Here is a 14,792-nt window from a genome sequence, read left to right as displayed (position 1 = left end):
GAATTATGTGACAATAGTTGTCATTCTTGGGTTGTTAAAATGTAACTGTTAATATGTGACTTTATGCAAAGCTGTTGTATATTCTCATGAAACCTTTGTTGGTGGATCATAGTGGTCCTGTAGGCCTAATAAGAAGAACTCTACATATGTATTAAGCCTGTGCAAGCAAAAGAGGAAACGACAAACTGTACTTCATAGAAAGAAGTTGTAAATATGGCTTTGCTGCACAATCAAATGCTTTCAGTTAGAAATTAAAACACAATGGTCAAAGCTAAATTGGTGTGACTGACTTAAAAAGTGTAGAGGGGATTTAATTCCTGTTGTAAATATTTTATAACTAGCTAAATTGATTGCAAAAATCACTGTTTATTCTTATTATGTGGTTCCCCATACATCCACTTATTTGCCCGGTTTATAAGGTCACTTAGGTGCGCTTAACTTGAACTCTAAGATTTCCGACTGCACATAAAAGCAGCATATGTTCTCTATTTGGCCACACGTCAAATAAAGCTAATCCGATGTCTCGTCAATCCCTTAAAAATGATACATTTTGCAAGCGAAACGTTTATTGGATATATGTGAGGAGCATATAAATTCATAATTAAACATTCATGCTAAATATATAAGTTATTTGCCAGAATAACGAGCCAACCAGTAGTGAGTGTGAACTTGTGGGCGTGAACGTGTTCATGAGTTTGAATGCAGCGGACGGAGATCCACACTCGACAGATTGGCTAGCTAATATAGGTAAGTTACTCATGGAAATGCAATAATCTGTCATTAAATTTGAGCCAACACAATTGCACATCGTAGAAAATGTTGGCTGGTTTTTAAATGGTCAATTGTGGGGCGAAACATTAAACTTTGCTTTATCTGCAATTGAACCACCGTGGACTAACAGTTAGCTAACGTTAGCCGTTAGCCAACTCCCACATACCCATCTGTCGGACAGCCAACAGCCAATTTTGTGGGTAGAGGTCCATTATCGGACAAGTCCTTCAGTCAGATTCCACGCTACGTAGCAACATCTTAACGTTTTATCACGTGGGAAGTAGACGTACAAAAACCAAAATATATGGTTTTAGGCACACTTAATCACGTGTGTCTCATTTTACACCGCCTATATCCATTTGTTACGTTATTCGTTTAAGAGTCTGATATTGCTTGAGACAGAAAAACGTTAAGGCTAATTGGATGCTGTGGCGGGTAACGTTAGAAATGTAACGTTAGCAGTTAGCACCGTTGTATTTTGTCAGCGAACTTGACACGGACTCAAGCTAAGGTAAGTTGACGTTACCTACAAAAAAAATCCTTAAATCCACTAAGTGGTTGTAGTAGAGGGTTAACTGTTTCTTTCGGCAAATATTTAATCCAGCAAAAAGGGTTTGAATTAAAATATCTCATTTGGAAACTGTTTTTGGCTTGTCTTCTGAACAGGATAGTAACTAACGTTAATGTGAAACGACACTGATAGAAATGAAGTGGAGGCCAGAGCCTGTCACCCAAAAAAACTTTGTTTCTTTCTTAGTAATTTGGTCAATGCAGAAAACAACTCATAAATGCAGCAATATTTTCCAAAATTGGGTTGTCCCTTTCTACATGTTTTTAAAGTCACTAAACAAGTTTAAGTACTTTTTTGAACTCTCCAAACTGTAAAATACCACCACAAAGACCCAATGAAAGTGGCAGCATTTTACTGTATATCTTGGTGTTTCAAAGGTAAAGTAAAGAGAAATGAGGCTCAGATAGGCTGGGTGTGCCTATAATTGAAATACAACAAAACTCAATGACAGTAAAACAAGAACACACTTCTCTGGAAACACACTTTTCACAGGGGTGATATTTTACAACAAATAGCACCTTTATGATTTGACAAGGCTGGTCACTCCCTCGGGTGATTCTAATGCACTGTTGCATTTCTGTATCCACTGATTTTTATTTCTGTATTGTTTCTGTTACAGCGTGTATTTACCAGGATGTCGGACAGCGAGTCTATCAAGAAAATGTTACGGTCTGTACTCCAGTCTAGCAAGGCTGGCGTCTCTATTAACAGCCTCCAGTCAGAGTACCGATCACTTTGTGGAGAGATCATCCCTCTGAAGAAGCTGGGCTACCTAAAGTTGGAGGACTATCTTCGAAGCATCCCTTCTGTGGTCCACCTGGAGTACCGCATGGGTGAGGTAAGGGCTGGTTTTATTACTAAGCCTTATTATTAAGGCCACCAGCGTACCTAGAGAGTAATTTACTTAGTCTGACTTGGTGTGATTGCTTTTGCACACCTGATGTTTCATATATCTGAACATTATTACTTAAGTATATTATTAAAAAATTGTGTAAAGTAGGGCTGAGAGACTTGTACATGGTAATCGCAAATTTATCTGAATCTGCTCTGCAGTTGAAATGCTTCGCTGCAGTGTGTCAAGAAACGGCCCACATTGCTGAACTGGTGGCCAAGCAGAAGAGTTCCAAGAAATCTGGTCGCTCCCAAGTCGTCAACTGCAGGATGAGATTCAAACCCTCCAACCCGTACATGCTCAATGGTAGGACAAACTTATCACTTGGAACACACAGCTTTGTCTTTTAAATCATAACTTTTAAAGAGGTGTATCCCAGGCTGTCACAGATTGTTTGAGAAAGTCTCAGATTTATTTTTGTGTTTATTCCCCTCCTCATAGGGCGATAACTCTTAGAGCAAGTAGGGTTTCTGTTCTAGGATTAAGAGGCATAAACCAGCTGGCCCTCCTCTCAGCCAGAGTTGGACACTGTCAGATTTGGTGAATGATACTGATGTTTAAAATTCATTTAACAGACCAGCCAAAGAGAGAGAGTGAAATGTAAACTGTGCATGGGTGATTAAGAGAGGGGAATTACCTGACCTATTATCCTTCCTTTTATGCTTTCAGTGAGGCCGAGGTCCTCTCTGCGCCAACCTTCAGCTAGTGGTGCTTCAAACTGGCCAGCGAGCCACCCTCGGCCCCATGGTGGCTACAGAGGATTCAGTGCCTCAGGAGATTACAGGTAGATATTATAAGTATCTGCTGAAATGATGAGCAGTAGCAGCACTCTCTAAACTCTAAAACGAATGCTTGTGTTCCCCAAATATCAGGCAGTTGGACCAAAGATTAAGCTCCATTACCCCTGTTGAACACAGACAACCAGCTGCTCAACAAGCTGTGAAACGATGCATCATCCCTGACAGGTGAACATAAACATGTGGACAAACCCCAAACGTAGCTGAGCCTAAACCTGGTTGTTCTATATCCAGCAGTATTTTTATTGTTTGAGTCAAATATAAATATTACCATGCTAACAATTATTTTAAGATTCTCAGGTCTTAGATATTTATCCATGGGATATTATTTATCATAATCAGGAATGTGTCCACATTTTTCACTCGCATATGAATTGAAAAAGAGGACACTTGAGACATTAAGAACATGTGTTTCAAAATCCGGCAAGCTATTAGTTGGGTATTTTGAGATCAATATAAAGGAGCACAAAATGTTTGGACAGCCTGGAATAGACCAACCTGATTAGCGTATTATTGTTTTTTTGTAAGTGTGCAATGAATGACAGTGTGTTACTGTGAAAAACACATTATGCCTAAAGGATTGTTATGTTGCCAGCAGGGAAGAGAAGAGCTTGGCAAATTACCAGAAGCCTAGGGGTATGAGGCACCTTCTAGGTTTGTATCCTCATCAGTGTTTCAACTTTTTGGATTCCCTTTGAGGGGGGGTGGGTTGTTAAAACGTTACAACCATTCTGAATGGTGTCAGTGTGTTTGACACTTTGACGCAGCCTCTGCTCAGTGACAGTCAGAAGAAGTTTTTCCATATATTGAAATATGAGAATCCGATCAACTAAAAACCTCTCTATAATCTGCTGTGCACTGTTTACTGATATCTGCACTTGTTAACCTTCACAGAGGAGCCCCCTGAACAAGTCTCCAAACCCAACTGCTCTCAGGTACAGAAAAACAGTGCATTTTGTGTCGTCATAATTACATTCCTATCATGAATTACATTCCTATCATGAGCTGTGCTTCAGTGATCAATCATGTGAAATTCCTCCATGCAGTCTGGTGTGTATGACGTGCAGCTGGAACAGAGCAGAATAACTCAGCTATTGAAGAAGTTCTGCAGTGGACTCTGGATGTCAAAACTACCAGGGGTCTACAGTGATATGTTCAATGAGACGCTGCACCCTCAGGTGCTCATAGATCTGGAAAAATGGGCAGACACTTGTATGGTGAGTCTGTCAGTTGTAGAAACGCAGCCCTCAACACGGTTTTTAGACATTATAACTATGGCGGCCACCTCATATTCTTTAGAGTGGCTCTTTTTATATTTCTTGTCACTGAGGGTCTGTGTTTTATCTTATATGTAAACAAAGTAGGTGTGAAGGCTGATACAAACTTGCACATCTGGCCTTTAGGGAATAAAAAAAAGTACATTATTTGAATACACAAGTCCATGAAGGTAGTTGATAGGTTTTAAGTAGCAACACTGTTTTCCAAATATAGTTGTTGGTTCCATCAAAGGTTTTTTTCAGTACCTGTCTGGAGAGCATTTTAATAGGGTAATCAGAATTTATGCGCCCTTTTACCTCAGGGTTCAGGCCATTTACTTAAATGCTCCTTACCTAGAGAAAACGGTTGTGATTGACCAACAAAAGATACTTTTCTATCTAAAAAGTAGTTAATTAGAGTAGTTAAGTAATGATTTTTTCCCTCCCAGCCTTTACAGGAATTGAAAAGATTTTTAATCTCTTCTCTCTGTTTCTTGCTCATCTGGCCTTCACAGGTGGAGCAACCTTCCAGCACAAACCGAGCTGATCGCCTGATTTACCCTCCTATTCTTCCCAAGCTCTCGACCGTCCCTAGAAACAGCAACCCTCCAAAATCACCCACCGATTCAAGCACCATCACCACCACACTCATTTCTTCACCTCCCTCAACACCCAAGCAACCTCCCTCCCCCCTCTCCTCTCCCTCTGTTCCTAAACCTAGAGTTTCCCCTGTAAGCCCCTTGGCTAAACCCACATTCATTTTCCCTCCACAACCTGTTGCTTCCTCTTCAGGCAAACTGTTGTCTCCAGTCTCGTCACGCAGCCCTGTCCACAACCCAGCTCTTGTTCCCCAGCTGGCCCCATGTGTCAATCTTGCACTCAACGCCAATGGCGGATGTAAAGATAATCATCACTCTCCTACAACGACCATCAACCAAAACCCTCAGCCGTCAGCCCCTACCTGGACTTCCCCTGCAGCAACCAGCCCTCCAGCGTTAGCTTCCTCCCTCCAACCTGGCCCTGACATTTTACCGCTTTTGAAGGTCACTTTCTCCCCTACCTCCAAATCTTCCCCTTCTCCTCCCTTAAAATCTTCTGCTGCTGTTGTGTCAGCTGATGTACGTCTAAGACTAAAGGAGCTTCTGGTAAAGTACAATCATGGTCTGTGGGTCCACGCTCTGCCCAAACTCTTTATGGACACGTACAAGACGCCGTTCCCTGAACATGTTCTGGACAACTTGTCTCTTTTGCTGGATATATGCACTGTGGAGTACCCTTTGGCACATGACAAGAAGAAGGTAAGTGAGTGTGCCTGTACCAGAGATAACACAACCTGCAAATTAAGCTAGTCATCAACAGCAGTGTGAAGGCACCACGGAGAGTACATCTTTTCTTACCCTCACGGCTCACTTGGCTCAACACTAACACTCATACTTGCCAGTAACAAGTGAACCTTGCTCTCGGATAAGTGATAGGTTGGAATGATGATTGGTGTAGAGAAAACAGGGAATACTCCAACTATTAATGTGCTTGTCGGTGATGTACTTTGCTGTGGTCAGGCCATCCTGTATAACTCCAGCAGAGCCGATGTGGAGGCCGCAGACAGCCAAGACAGCCAGCAGTGCAGGAACCATCCCCTTCCCTCTGGTCTCGAGGTTCTGAACCCTGTGATTCCTCCCTGTCTAGTTCTTCCCTCGGAGCAGTACCCCTCTGTGCTGATTACTGAAGCCAAAAGCAGCAACACTGTTACTATACGGTAGGACACATCACCCTTGCTCACTCAAAACAATGTTACACTTGAGTGTGCACAGATTGAGAAATGCTTAAAAAAGAAAAATGTGGTCTCTGTATTCAGGTATGTAGGTGAGAACTATTCCCATGCCCAGGAAGCCATGGAAGACGCCATGCGCTCCTTCTATAGCCAAGGCTCCTCCCACCATCCTCTATCTAACCCTCTTGTTGGTCAGCTGGTAGCAGTTAGAGGGGAGGACGGAGATGAGATGGCCAGAGCTCAGGTCACTGAGATCACCTCTATCAATGTCAAGGTAACTCATTCATTTAGTTGATTATTAGCTTGATAATCTGTATGATTATGTGATTATTTGCCAAATGGTTGGCATCTGTGTTGAAATGTGTAAAGGCAATATAGACCAGTGCGCATAGATCTCATTGACATGAGCTGCTAAAGTCATCCTGTCAGATCAAGTAAAGATTTGTGTCGAATCAGGAATGCTCTGTTGACAAATCCTCATAGACAGAAAGTTGTAATTGCTACCAAAAGTATAGAGGTCTAAAGATTGATGACTTGAATGGGGTTAACACTTCTACATTCTTTTTTAAGGGTGTGAATACTTTTTTATAGGCATGTTATGGTGAATTTGGTTCAGAAATATAGACTTTGGAGGACTCGGCCCATGAGCTGGCACACAGCTTATGACTGTCTTTTATGCTGTCCTTGATTCTGCCAGGTATACTATGTGGACCATGGCGTCTCTGTGGACACTGTTGCAACCAATCTGCTGGAGCTGCACCAGGACTTCCTCTCTCTGCCCTTCCAGGCTACTAATGTCAGGCTTGCAGGTATATGAGAAGGAAAAGTGTTTTTTTTTTTTTTACTCATCTGATGTCACTGAAAGCACAAATACTCCACAACACAACAAACATATTCTGTAAATAAGGGAGAAAATGTTTAGTTTGATCGGTCAGTGGGCACTAATAGCCCTGCTTCTCTTGCCCTTTATCTCCCTCCTCTTCCCATCCTTCATCTTCCTCCTCCTAGGTCTAGAAGCATTCAGCTCCCATCCGTTGGTGCTGTCCTCCTTGGACAAGTTGGCAGTTGGGAAGATTTTGCTAATGGAGACATTAGAGCCTTGTCAACAGAATGAGATGCCTGTGGCAGTGCTGTACGACACCTCGCAGGATGATGATCTCAACATCAACTCCACCTGTCTCAAGGCTCTGCAGGACGAGACCATGAACAACCCTCTCACTGTAAGTGTAGTGTCATTAACGACATGCATAGTGTGATGCATGAGACCAAGCAGAGCTGTTAAAATAGCAGTTTTTATGCTTATAGAGACAGTTTCTCATGTTTTTTCATTTTTCTTGACATCATCTGTACCAGTGAGTGGTGCTGTTGTACTGCTCTCATATTAGTCTGTCCTGTCCCAACAGCAGCCAATCAAGTTTTATGAAAACTTAAGAATGTGCAGGTTTTTCATTCATTTGGATGAGAAGCAGCTTGCCAGGTCCTCTGTGTTATCAATTTTCCCTGTGTTATGCAACGTTAATCTGTCTGTTGCCTGTAGGTAAATGTTACCTATCAGGACGTGTGTGTCACAAATGTGTGTGTAGATGGCATCATCCACTGCCAGCTGCCCTCCAGAGGAATTGCCAGACTCAGCAAGTTACTGGAAGAAACAGAGGCCTTCTTCATCTCACAGGTAGACAAGACTTTCAAGTATCTCCATTTACCCCTAGCACTTAAAGGTCCAGTGTGTATGATTTTAGTGGCATCTAGCAGTGAAGTTGCAGATTGCAATGCTTATTTTCATGGGATTGTACACTAATTAAAACATACTTATGAATATTATATTCCATTTCTGCCAAGTCTGTTCTGCTAGATGCCACTAAATCCCACACACTGGACCTTTAACAGTGCTGTAGAACATTCTAGGTTTGTTTGAATTTACCATTTTGACTCATTTGATGTTATCATAATTACAGTAAGTTCACTTAATTGTATACCACTTAGCAAGTGGTAGTTGAAAAGTGATGTGATAAAAGCAGGGATATCTTCATCCAGATGTTTTTGGAAAGAGCAAGCCATAACTATATCACAAAGAATATTAGTGCTGCACATCTCACACATTTTTGCCACACTACAATCTGTGATGTCAGACTATGTATCTCTCTTTATACGGCTGATGTAATCGTGCCTGTAATTGTTCCTAACAGATGACGCCTGAGTCCTTGGTTTCTAGACCCTTCACTGGCAAGTTCTGTCTGGCTCGCTACAAAGGAAAATGGTCCAGAGTGGAGGTAGGGACAGAGCTGGGATGACCACTCTTTCTCAGCTTTGTAAACCATGTTTTTATTGTCAATTTGAAGTACACTGACAGCACAATAGAAGAACAATAGAGCAAATCTGTGCAGGTTGTTTAAATAAAACCTAAGGGGGGGATACACTATAGCAGATAATCACTATAGCAGAGATACTGACTTGATTCTATGTGGCTCACACTTCCCTCAGGGACATAATCTCTATGTTTAAATTAAAGAGAAGAGATATACTTTGTGAATTGTCCTTTTGATAATCAGGGTGCAAAATTAACTTTTTTGCCCACTGGCCAAATGGCTAGTGAATGTTCAAATTCACTAGTGAAGCAAATCTACCAGCCACTCGCATTAAAGCTTTTGTACTGTTAACCAAACAGTTTCAGGTCATTTTTGTTTAATACCCCCTCCTGTGTGTTGCTGTCCTCGTGTATAGATCACCAACCTGTACGGCAACAGAGTGATGGAGATCCTCTTCATCGACTTGGGTGTCTCAGCAACTGTAGAGGTCACCGAACTCCGAGAGATCCCCCCTCTTTTCCTCAAAGACTTCACCATCATCCCACCACAGGTCAGCTGTTTGTCTATCTAACAGCAGTTATCTGATAAGTAGCTGTTTGTAACACATGTAAAGGTGTACAGTTTCTCCTGTGTTCTTGCTTTCCTCAGGCTATCAAATGTCATCTGGCTGACCTCACAGTTCCAGAGGGAGATTGGCGTCCAGAGGCCGTACTGTGGGTGAAGCAGGCTGTCCTGGGAGCTGAAAATTGTAAAATGAAGGTAGCATCTGTACCTTAAAGTTAAGCACACAACTAAGTTATGTTTGTCTCTACAAATGGAGTCTTGTTAGAGAACTGCCTGATAGATGAGGTGTTTGCAGTTGTTTTAATGACACAGGTTATCAAATCGTTTTTAGATCTTGAAATTAGACCAGCACAAAGGGGACAGACTGGTCCACATGTACCTTTTCATCGGTGCTGACAGTCAGGAGCTGGACAAGAGCATCAACCATCAGCTGGCCCAGTCAGAGCTGTGGCAGAAACTCACAGCTCAAAATAAAAACACCAGCGTGGATACAGGTAATACAGCACAAGACCAGCAACCAAACACAAAGTTAGCACACATGAACAAGTCTGTCCAATCTTTTTTGAGTTTTCCTTGTTCCACAAACTGTGTGAAGTCAAAGTTTTAGGACAGTGAGACATTTTTTTGTATTGAAGCACACATTGACAGAGACATGAAACACTGACTATGAGGTTAAAGCTTTAATTTGAGGGTGTTTTTCATTGTACTGTTTTTGTTTTTTTGTTTGTTTTTTTTTCAAATTCTAGGTCTCAGCGCTCTAGTGGAGAAGTTGACTCTCAGTCCTGTTCGGAACGCCGCTATCAAGGACTCAACTCAGACTCATCACAGAGCAGATGAATCACCCGTCAAAGATACAACCACCAAAACTACGATGCAACCACTTCCACTGCCTCCTCCGCTGGAGCTTCCCCTGGTATGTGGAGAGGGTCAAACTCTCTCTAGGGGCTTAAGATTCATGTTAAGAAATCATTTTATTCTTTGGTGAATGACAATCCCTAATAAACAGTGCATGTAGCAAATGCAAGAAGTATAATTAAAAAACATTTCATTTTTCCCACCATTATCTAACAATAAACATTATTGACTTAGTTTATCTTGTATTATTTACAAAATACACACAGTAAAATTAACAGGACAATAAAACAGGTGTATTTGATACTATATACAATAAGCCTTGACACAGTTAATTCTGACAGCAGTATCTACTGAAGTGTGGACATGAATGATGATACACTCCTTCTCCTCTACTTTTAGCCTGGTGAGAATATAGATGTGTTCGTGCCAGCTGCCTGCCACCCTGGTTACTTTGTGCTGCAGCAGTGGCAGGACCTGCATAAGCTGGTGGTGTTGATGGGGGAGATGATGCTCTACTACAACCAGATGTTGAAGACCACCACAGCCACACACATTCAGAAAGGAGACGTCTACGCTGCCAAAATAGACAAGAAGTAAGAACACACGACTACTGCAGCAGCGTGCTCGATCCCTGAAACAAAAATCAGCTACGTTAGACTTATCCTCCATTATGGACTTCATGTTGTCATGGTTACATGTCTGCAGACTCATTATGATGACCATAATAAGCCAAGAATGACATTATAGAAACTTCATAGTTAAAAAGTAGATGATCTCATTAGATCTTGGGGCACTTGGCTGTATATTTTTACATATGAGGAGAATTTTAAAGTTATGCTTTAGTGTATGGAGTTCATATTAGTAGCACTCTTCTCTTATGTGAGGATAGTGCTGCTTTTGTGCATCACACAGTGCTCCAGTCAGTATAACCAGTACCTCCCTCTACCCAGCTGGCACCGCGTACTGGTGAAAGGCGTTCTGGCCAATGGGCTGATTTCTGTCTACGAGTTGGACCACGGCAAACATGAACTGGTCCGCAGTACTCTCCTCCGGCCCCTGATAGAGGAATTCAGACAGCTGCCCTTCCAGGCCATGACGGCACAACTGGCAGGTGAGTTTGAGGATCATTTTCCAAATTAATTAAACAAATTATTTGTGTAATTTATTTGTCAATATTCAATGAGCTGGATCCTTCTGTGTTGGTTTGTTGCTTAAAAACATCATTCTCATTCCAAGCTTGTTTTAATGTTGCGTTGATAGAATAGTCCTTCCAGGAAATTGCAATTTTGTGATTGGAATAATTAATCTCTGCAGTATTAATGACAGCTTGCAACTTTTCCACATGAAACGGCCAAATCAACAGACAGATTGTGCTTTTGACCAGTTGTCTCCTTTCGTGTTGTGGTAACTTCATCGTAGTGTCATGGCAGCTCGCATTCAGCAAGGAGTCAGGCGAGCATTCAAGCAGAAGATGAGGTTTGCATTCAGTTAGTCAGAAGAATACAAGTCGATATGTTGCTCAGACAGCAAAGATGGACACACTTTGGAAATGAAACTAAACTTTTATGTTCATGCATTTATTTTAATGGTATTATTGACTGCTTTTATTTGGTTGTAACGTTGAGGTGAAAGTTTATTTACTAAAGGTTTAATTGAACTCAAGTACAGTATTTTCTTTTTTGTATAACTTTGAGCCCACAGTTCTCATGTTCAGAAAATACATTTAAAAATTAGCACTGAAATATAGTTGTTTCAGTGATATACGGTCTGCTTTTTATTGAAGGAAGTGATGACATATGACTTCAATGGTAGCAATTTTTCCCAGTTCCTGCAGAGCATATAAAACATTGCAAATTGTATTGCAATTTTTATAGAAAAGCCGCTGCAAAGTCAAGTATTTTTGGCTGCAATAATCACAAAAAAACTCCACGAAATCCTGGAGGGACTGATTTAAAGTTGACTGTATGTGTATGGAAGTGTGTTTATGCATTTATATACAAAGTGGCGGGAGCTTTCTTGTCCCTCACAAGCCTGAGCCTAGAGTTGAGCACATCATTTACATAGTCAGCAGTTACAGTATAAAATACTAACATAACTCTGTTCAGCTCTTTGCTGGAGGGGTTTTGTTTCTCTACCTTCCTCTTTAAAATACTCTAAAGGTGTATGATTGGATTCAGGTCTGGGGACATGTTTGCCAGGTCATAGTTTTCACTTTTTTCTTTTTTTTTACTTCTTTAAAAACTTTAATGTGATTTTTGCAGTGTGTTTGGGATCATTGTCATGTTGGTAAAATTTCTGTCCCACCAACCTTCTTGAGAATACTACTTATCTTTTCATTCAGTATTTGGGTATACAAACTTGATTCATAGTGCCGTCTATAAATGTCATCTCCCCTACATCTATCACACTCACGCAGTCCCACATCAGCACGCTCCCACCTCCATGTTTCACAGTCGGTACTGTGCTGTCACTGCGGTATTCCTGACCAGGTCCAAGCCAAACATGCTGGACCCCATCTGATACAAACTAATGTATTTTGATTTCATCTGACCAAAGAATGTGCCACCAGTATTCACCAGGCTTCTTTTCATGTTCTTTGGCAGAGTTTAATCTTGCAGTTTTTTGCAGCATCATCCGTAGAGGTTGACTTCCTGCAATGTCCTTCACACTGTCTGAGCAGTCACTGAAACACCAGTTTCCACAGATAATCCTCGTGCCAAGTCAGAAGCGTTTGCCCGTCTGTTTTTCAATGCAAGGTTGCACAAATAGTGTGTTATTGGTATTATGGGTCCTCCTGTACCTCCTAACCACTGCTGCAACTGTGCTCTGGCTTCTGTCCAGTAGCCTACTGATGATCTTGTACCCTCTCCCATCTTTATGAAGTCTCACAATCTGGTTTCTTTACCATGTGGAGCCATGTTGCATGAGACACATTTAGGCCAAATTGAGAAAGTTGTTGTGTTCACAGGTTCTTTTATAACCTTGTTCAGGCAATTAGTCTTAAATGGAAGTCAAGTGTAATCACTTTTGTTGCACTGAGGTTGTACTTTGGGGCCTGTATTTTCAGTTTAGTCTATCTAACCTGTTTGTTTTTAATTATAAATAAGATCAAATACCCTACACTTCACACTAAAACACTACAATTATTGTACGATGGTGCAATTTTGAATCATTTAACATTTTAGTGATATTGCACAGGGGTGTACTCTTATATACTGTATTTTCTCACAATGCCACATAACAGTGAATTTCAAAACATCAGCAGTGAGATGGGAGGGAAGTTTTGAATTTTGAGACGTTCTCGGGCTCTCAAGCAGAATTGAGGTTAATCAGTTTGATCACCCAACATTCAACTCCATATCTGTCAACATGTCAGCTGTTTGTCTTGTCCGTCCTGCAGGTGTGACGCAGCACCAGTGGTCAGAGGAGGCCTCCATGTTATTCAGGAACCACGTGGAGAAGCGAGCGCTCGTAGCCCAGGTGGAGAGCGTGCAGGACGGGTCAGAGGTCAAAGGTGAGGTGTGGGAGCGCAGGTTGACGGTCTACCTGGTGGACACCGGATTAGAGGACAGGGACCTTTGGATTCACAGCATCATGGCCGACATCGGTGGTGAGCTGTCTTCTGCTGCCTAGGACGTGTGGTCTGGCACGGCGGGGAACTAACCAGCAAGCAGACTCTGTGACTTAGTCCACCTCCCAAAACGTATTCTGAACCAGCAACTGTTCTTTTCCTGGTTCTTCTCATTTTCTAAACACAGTGAAAGTGCTCAGTGAACTTTTTGTGTCACTTTCCCTGACCTTTGTTGTTCGTTTTCAACGTTCTGGATCTTTCTCCCATTCAAAGACTGAAAAGAAGCTCTCTTAATTTACAGGCTGCAGGCATGGGTCTTGTGTATATATACATGTATATAGATATTGTTTTGCTGAGGAGTTATTTTTTCTGAATTTATGGACAGTTACATTTGAGGACTGGCACAATCGAATGCAGTTTTCCTCAAAATTTGAGGAAGAAAGATGGAAAACATTACACACTATTAAATGTTACTCTTGCCGGTCATTCAAGTGATCTTTTTGAAACAAACCTAACTCACTTTAATTCATCAACACTTTTTCTGTTTTTTTCATTTGAAGTCATCTGTGTGTTGCATGTTTTGTATTTGTATTATTTATGAATCTTATTTCCACATCTAACTTGTTTTTTTGTGCGTGCAGTGTTGTGGCTCATTTGTGTATTTATACTACATGTTTTACATGAATCCAACTGAAATGGCAGAACTGCATTAATCTACATAGTTCAAACTTCACCGATGGGAACGCCTCCTTATATATTTTTCTGTGTTACTTGGGCAAAAAAAATAATTTGTAATATTTCTAGTGTTGTTTTGACATGTAAAGCTGTTGACGAGTTCTATTAAAACATGCAGCTGAAGGACGGTGCACTTTCACTGAAAGCCAAGAACTTAAAAATGTGTGCAGATAACTGACACTTAATACTACAACACTACATTTCAGATCTTATCCAATAATGTAATGTATACATCCAATATATAATCGGTTACATGGGCTTCATTTCTGCAGGTGTACTTTTACTTAAACCTGCCATAACTGATTTTTTTTTTCAGTCTCTTGGTGTAGTGGAAATAAGCTGTAAACACAACTCCTGCCGTATTATCTCCATGAGTGGATATGACTAACTGTTAGCAACTGTTGCTCCTCACCAACTCCTGAGGAAGATATCCAGCTTTTCCACTACTAAATGTTGAATTATGTTCACTATAGTAACTAACTTTGTTTACCATTTTGTGCTGGGTTTGTGGTCATGAGTGTGTATTTAAAGCTTTAAAGCTTAAAGGATTGGTTCATAATTCCGTAGTCTGTCCTAAAACAATATTAAGATGCCCAAATGAACACTGACTCATGTTTTTCTTTGTGTAATCATTCCTCCTGTTCATACTGACCATTAGAAGATCCCATCATAATGTACTCTCAGTGTAAGTGATGGGGACCAA

The 14,792-nt window shown here is 41.1% G+C and overlaps 1 protein-coding gene across 3 annotated transcripts; it reads left to right on the top strand.

Moving 5' to 3' along the window:
* The first annotated feature begins 631 nt into the window (after window positions 1-631).
* tdrd7a (tudor domain containing 7 a) lies at window positions 632-14,212 on the top strand. 3 transcript variants are annotated; one of them, XM_067582337.1, is made up of 22 exons: window positions 632-747; window positions 1,962-2,180; window positions 2,396-2,540; window positions 2,904-3,018; window positions 3,107-3,199; window positions 3,630-3,685; window positions 3,926-3,966; window positions 4,078-4,248; window positions 4,803-5,585; window positions 5,847-6,043; window positions 6,143-6,332; window positions 6,756-6,867; window positions 7,067-7,278; window positions 7,596-7,730; window positions 8,245-8,328; window positions 8,780-8,914; window positions 9,013-9,123; window positions 9,260-9,422; window positions 9,675-9,841; window positions 10,183-10,376; window positions 10,734-10,894; window positions 13,184-14,212. In XM_067582337.1, the coding sequence occupies exons 2-22, from the start codon at window positions 1,977-1,979 to the stop codon at window positions 13,414-13,416; spliced, it is 3,702 nt and encodes a 1,233-aa protein (XP_067438438.1). In that variant the 5' UTR covers window positions 632-747; window positions 1,962-1,976; the 3' UTR covers window positions 13,417-14,212. The 3 variants fall into 3 exon arrangements, with proteins under 3 accessions (XP_067438438.1, XP_067438427.1, XP_067438433.1); XM_067582326.1 differs by having other exon boundaries at window positions 3,627-3,685; XM_067582332.1 differs by lacking the exon at window positions 632-747 and adding an exon at window positions 853-1,282 and having other exon boundaries at window positions 3,627-3,685.
* The last annotated feature ends 580 nt before the right edge of the window (window positions 14,213-14,792 follow it).

This window comes from Thunnus thynnus, chromosome 3 (genome assembly GCF_963924715.1).
Source record: "Thunnus thynnus chromosome 3, fThuThy2.1, whole genome shotgun sequence".
Classification (NCBI taxonomy): Eukaryota; Metazoa; Chordata; class Actinopteri; order Scombriformes; family Scombridae; genus Thunnus; species Thunnus thynnus.
The sequence above is the reverse complement of the archived record's forward strand: the minus strand, read 5'-3'. Positions and strand labels throughout refer to the sequence as shown.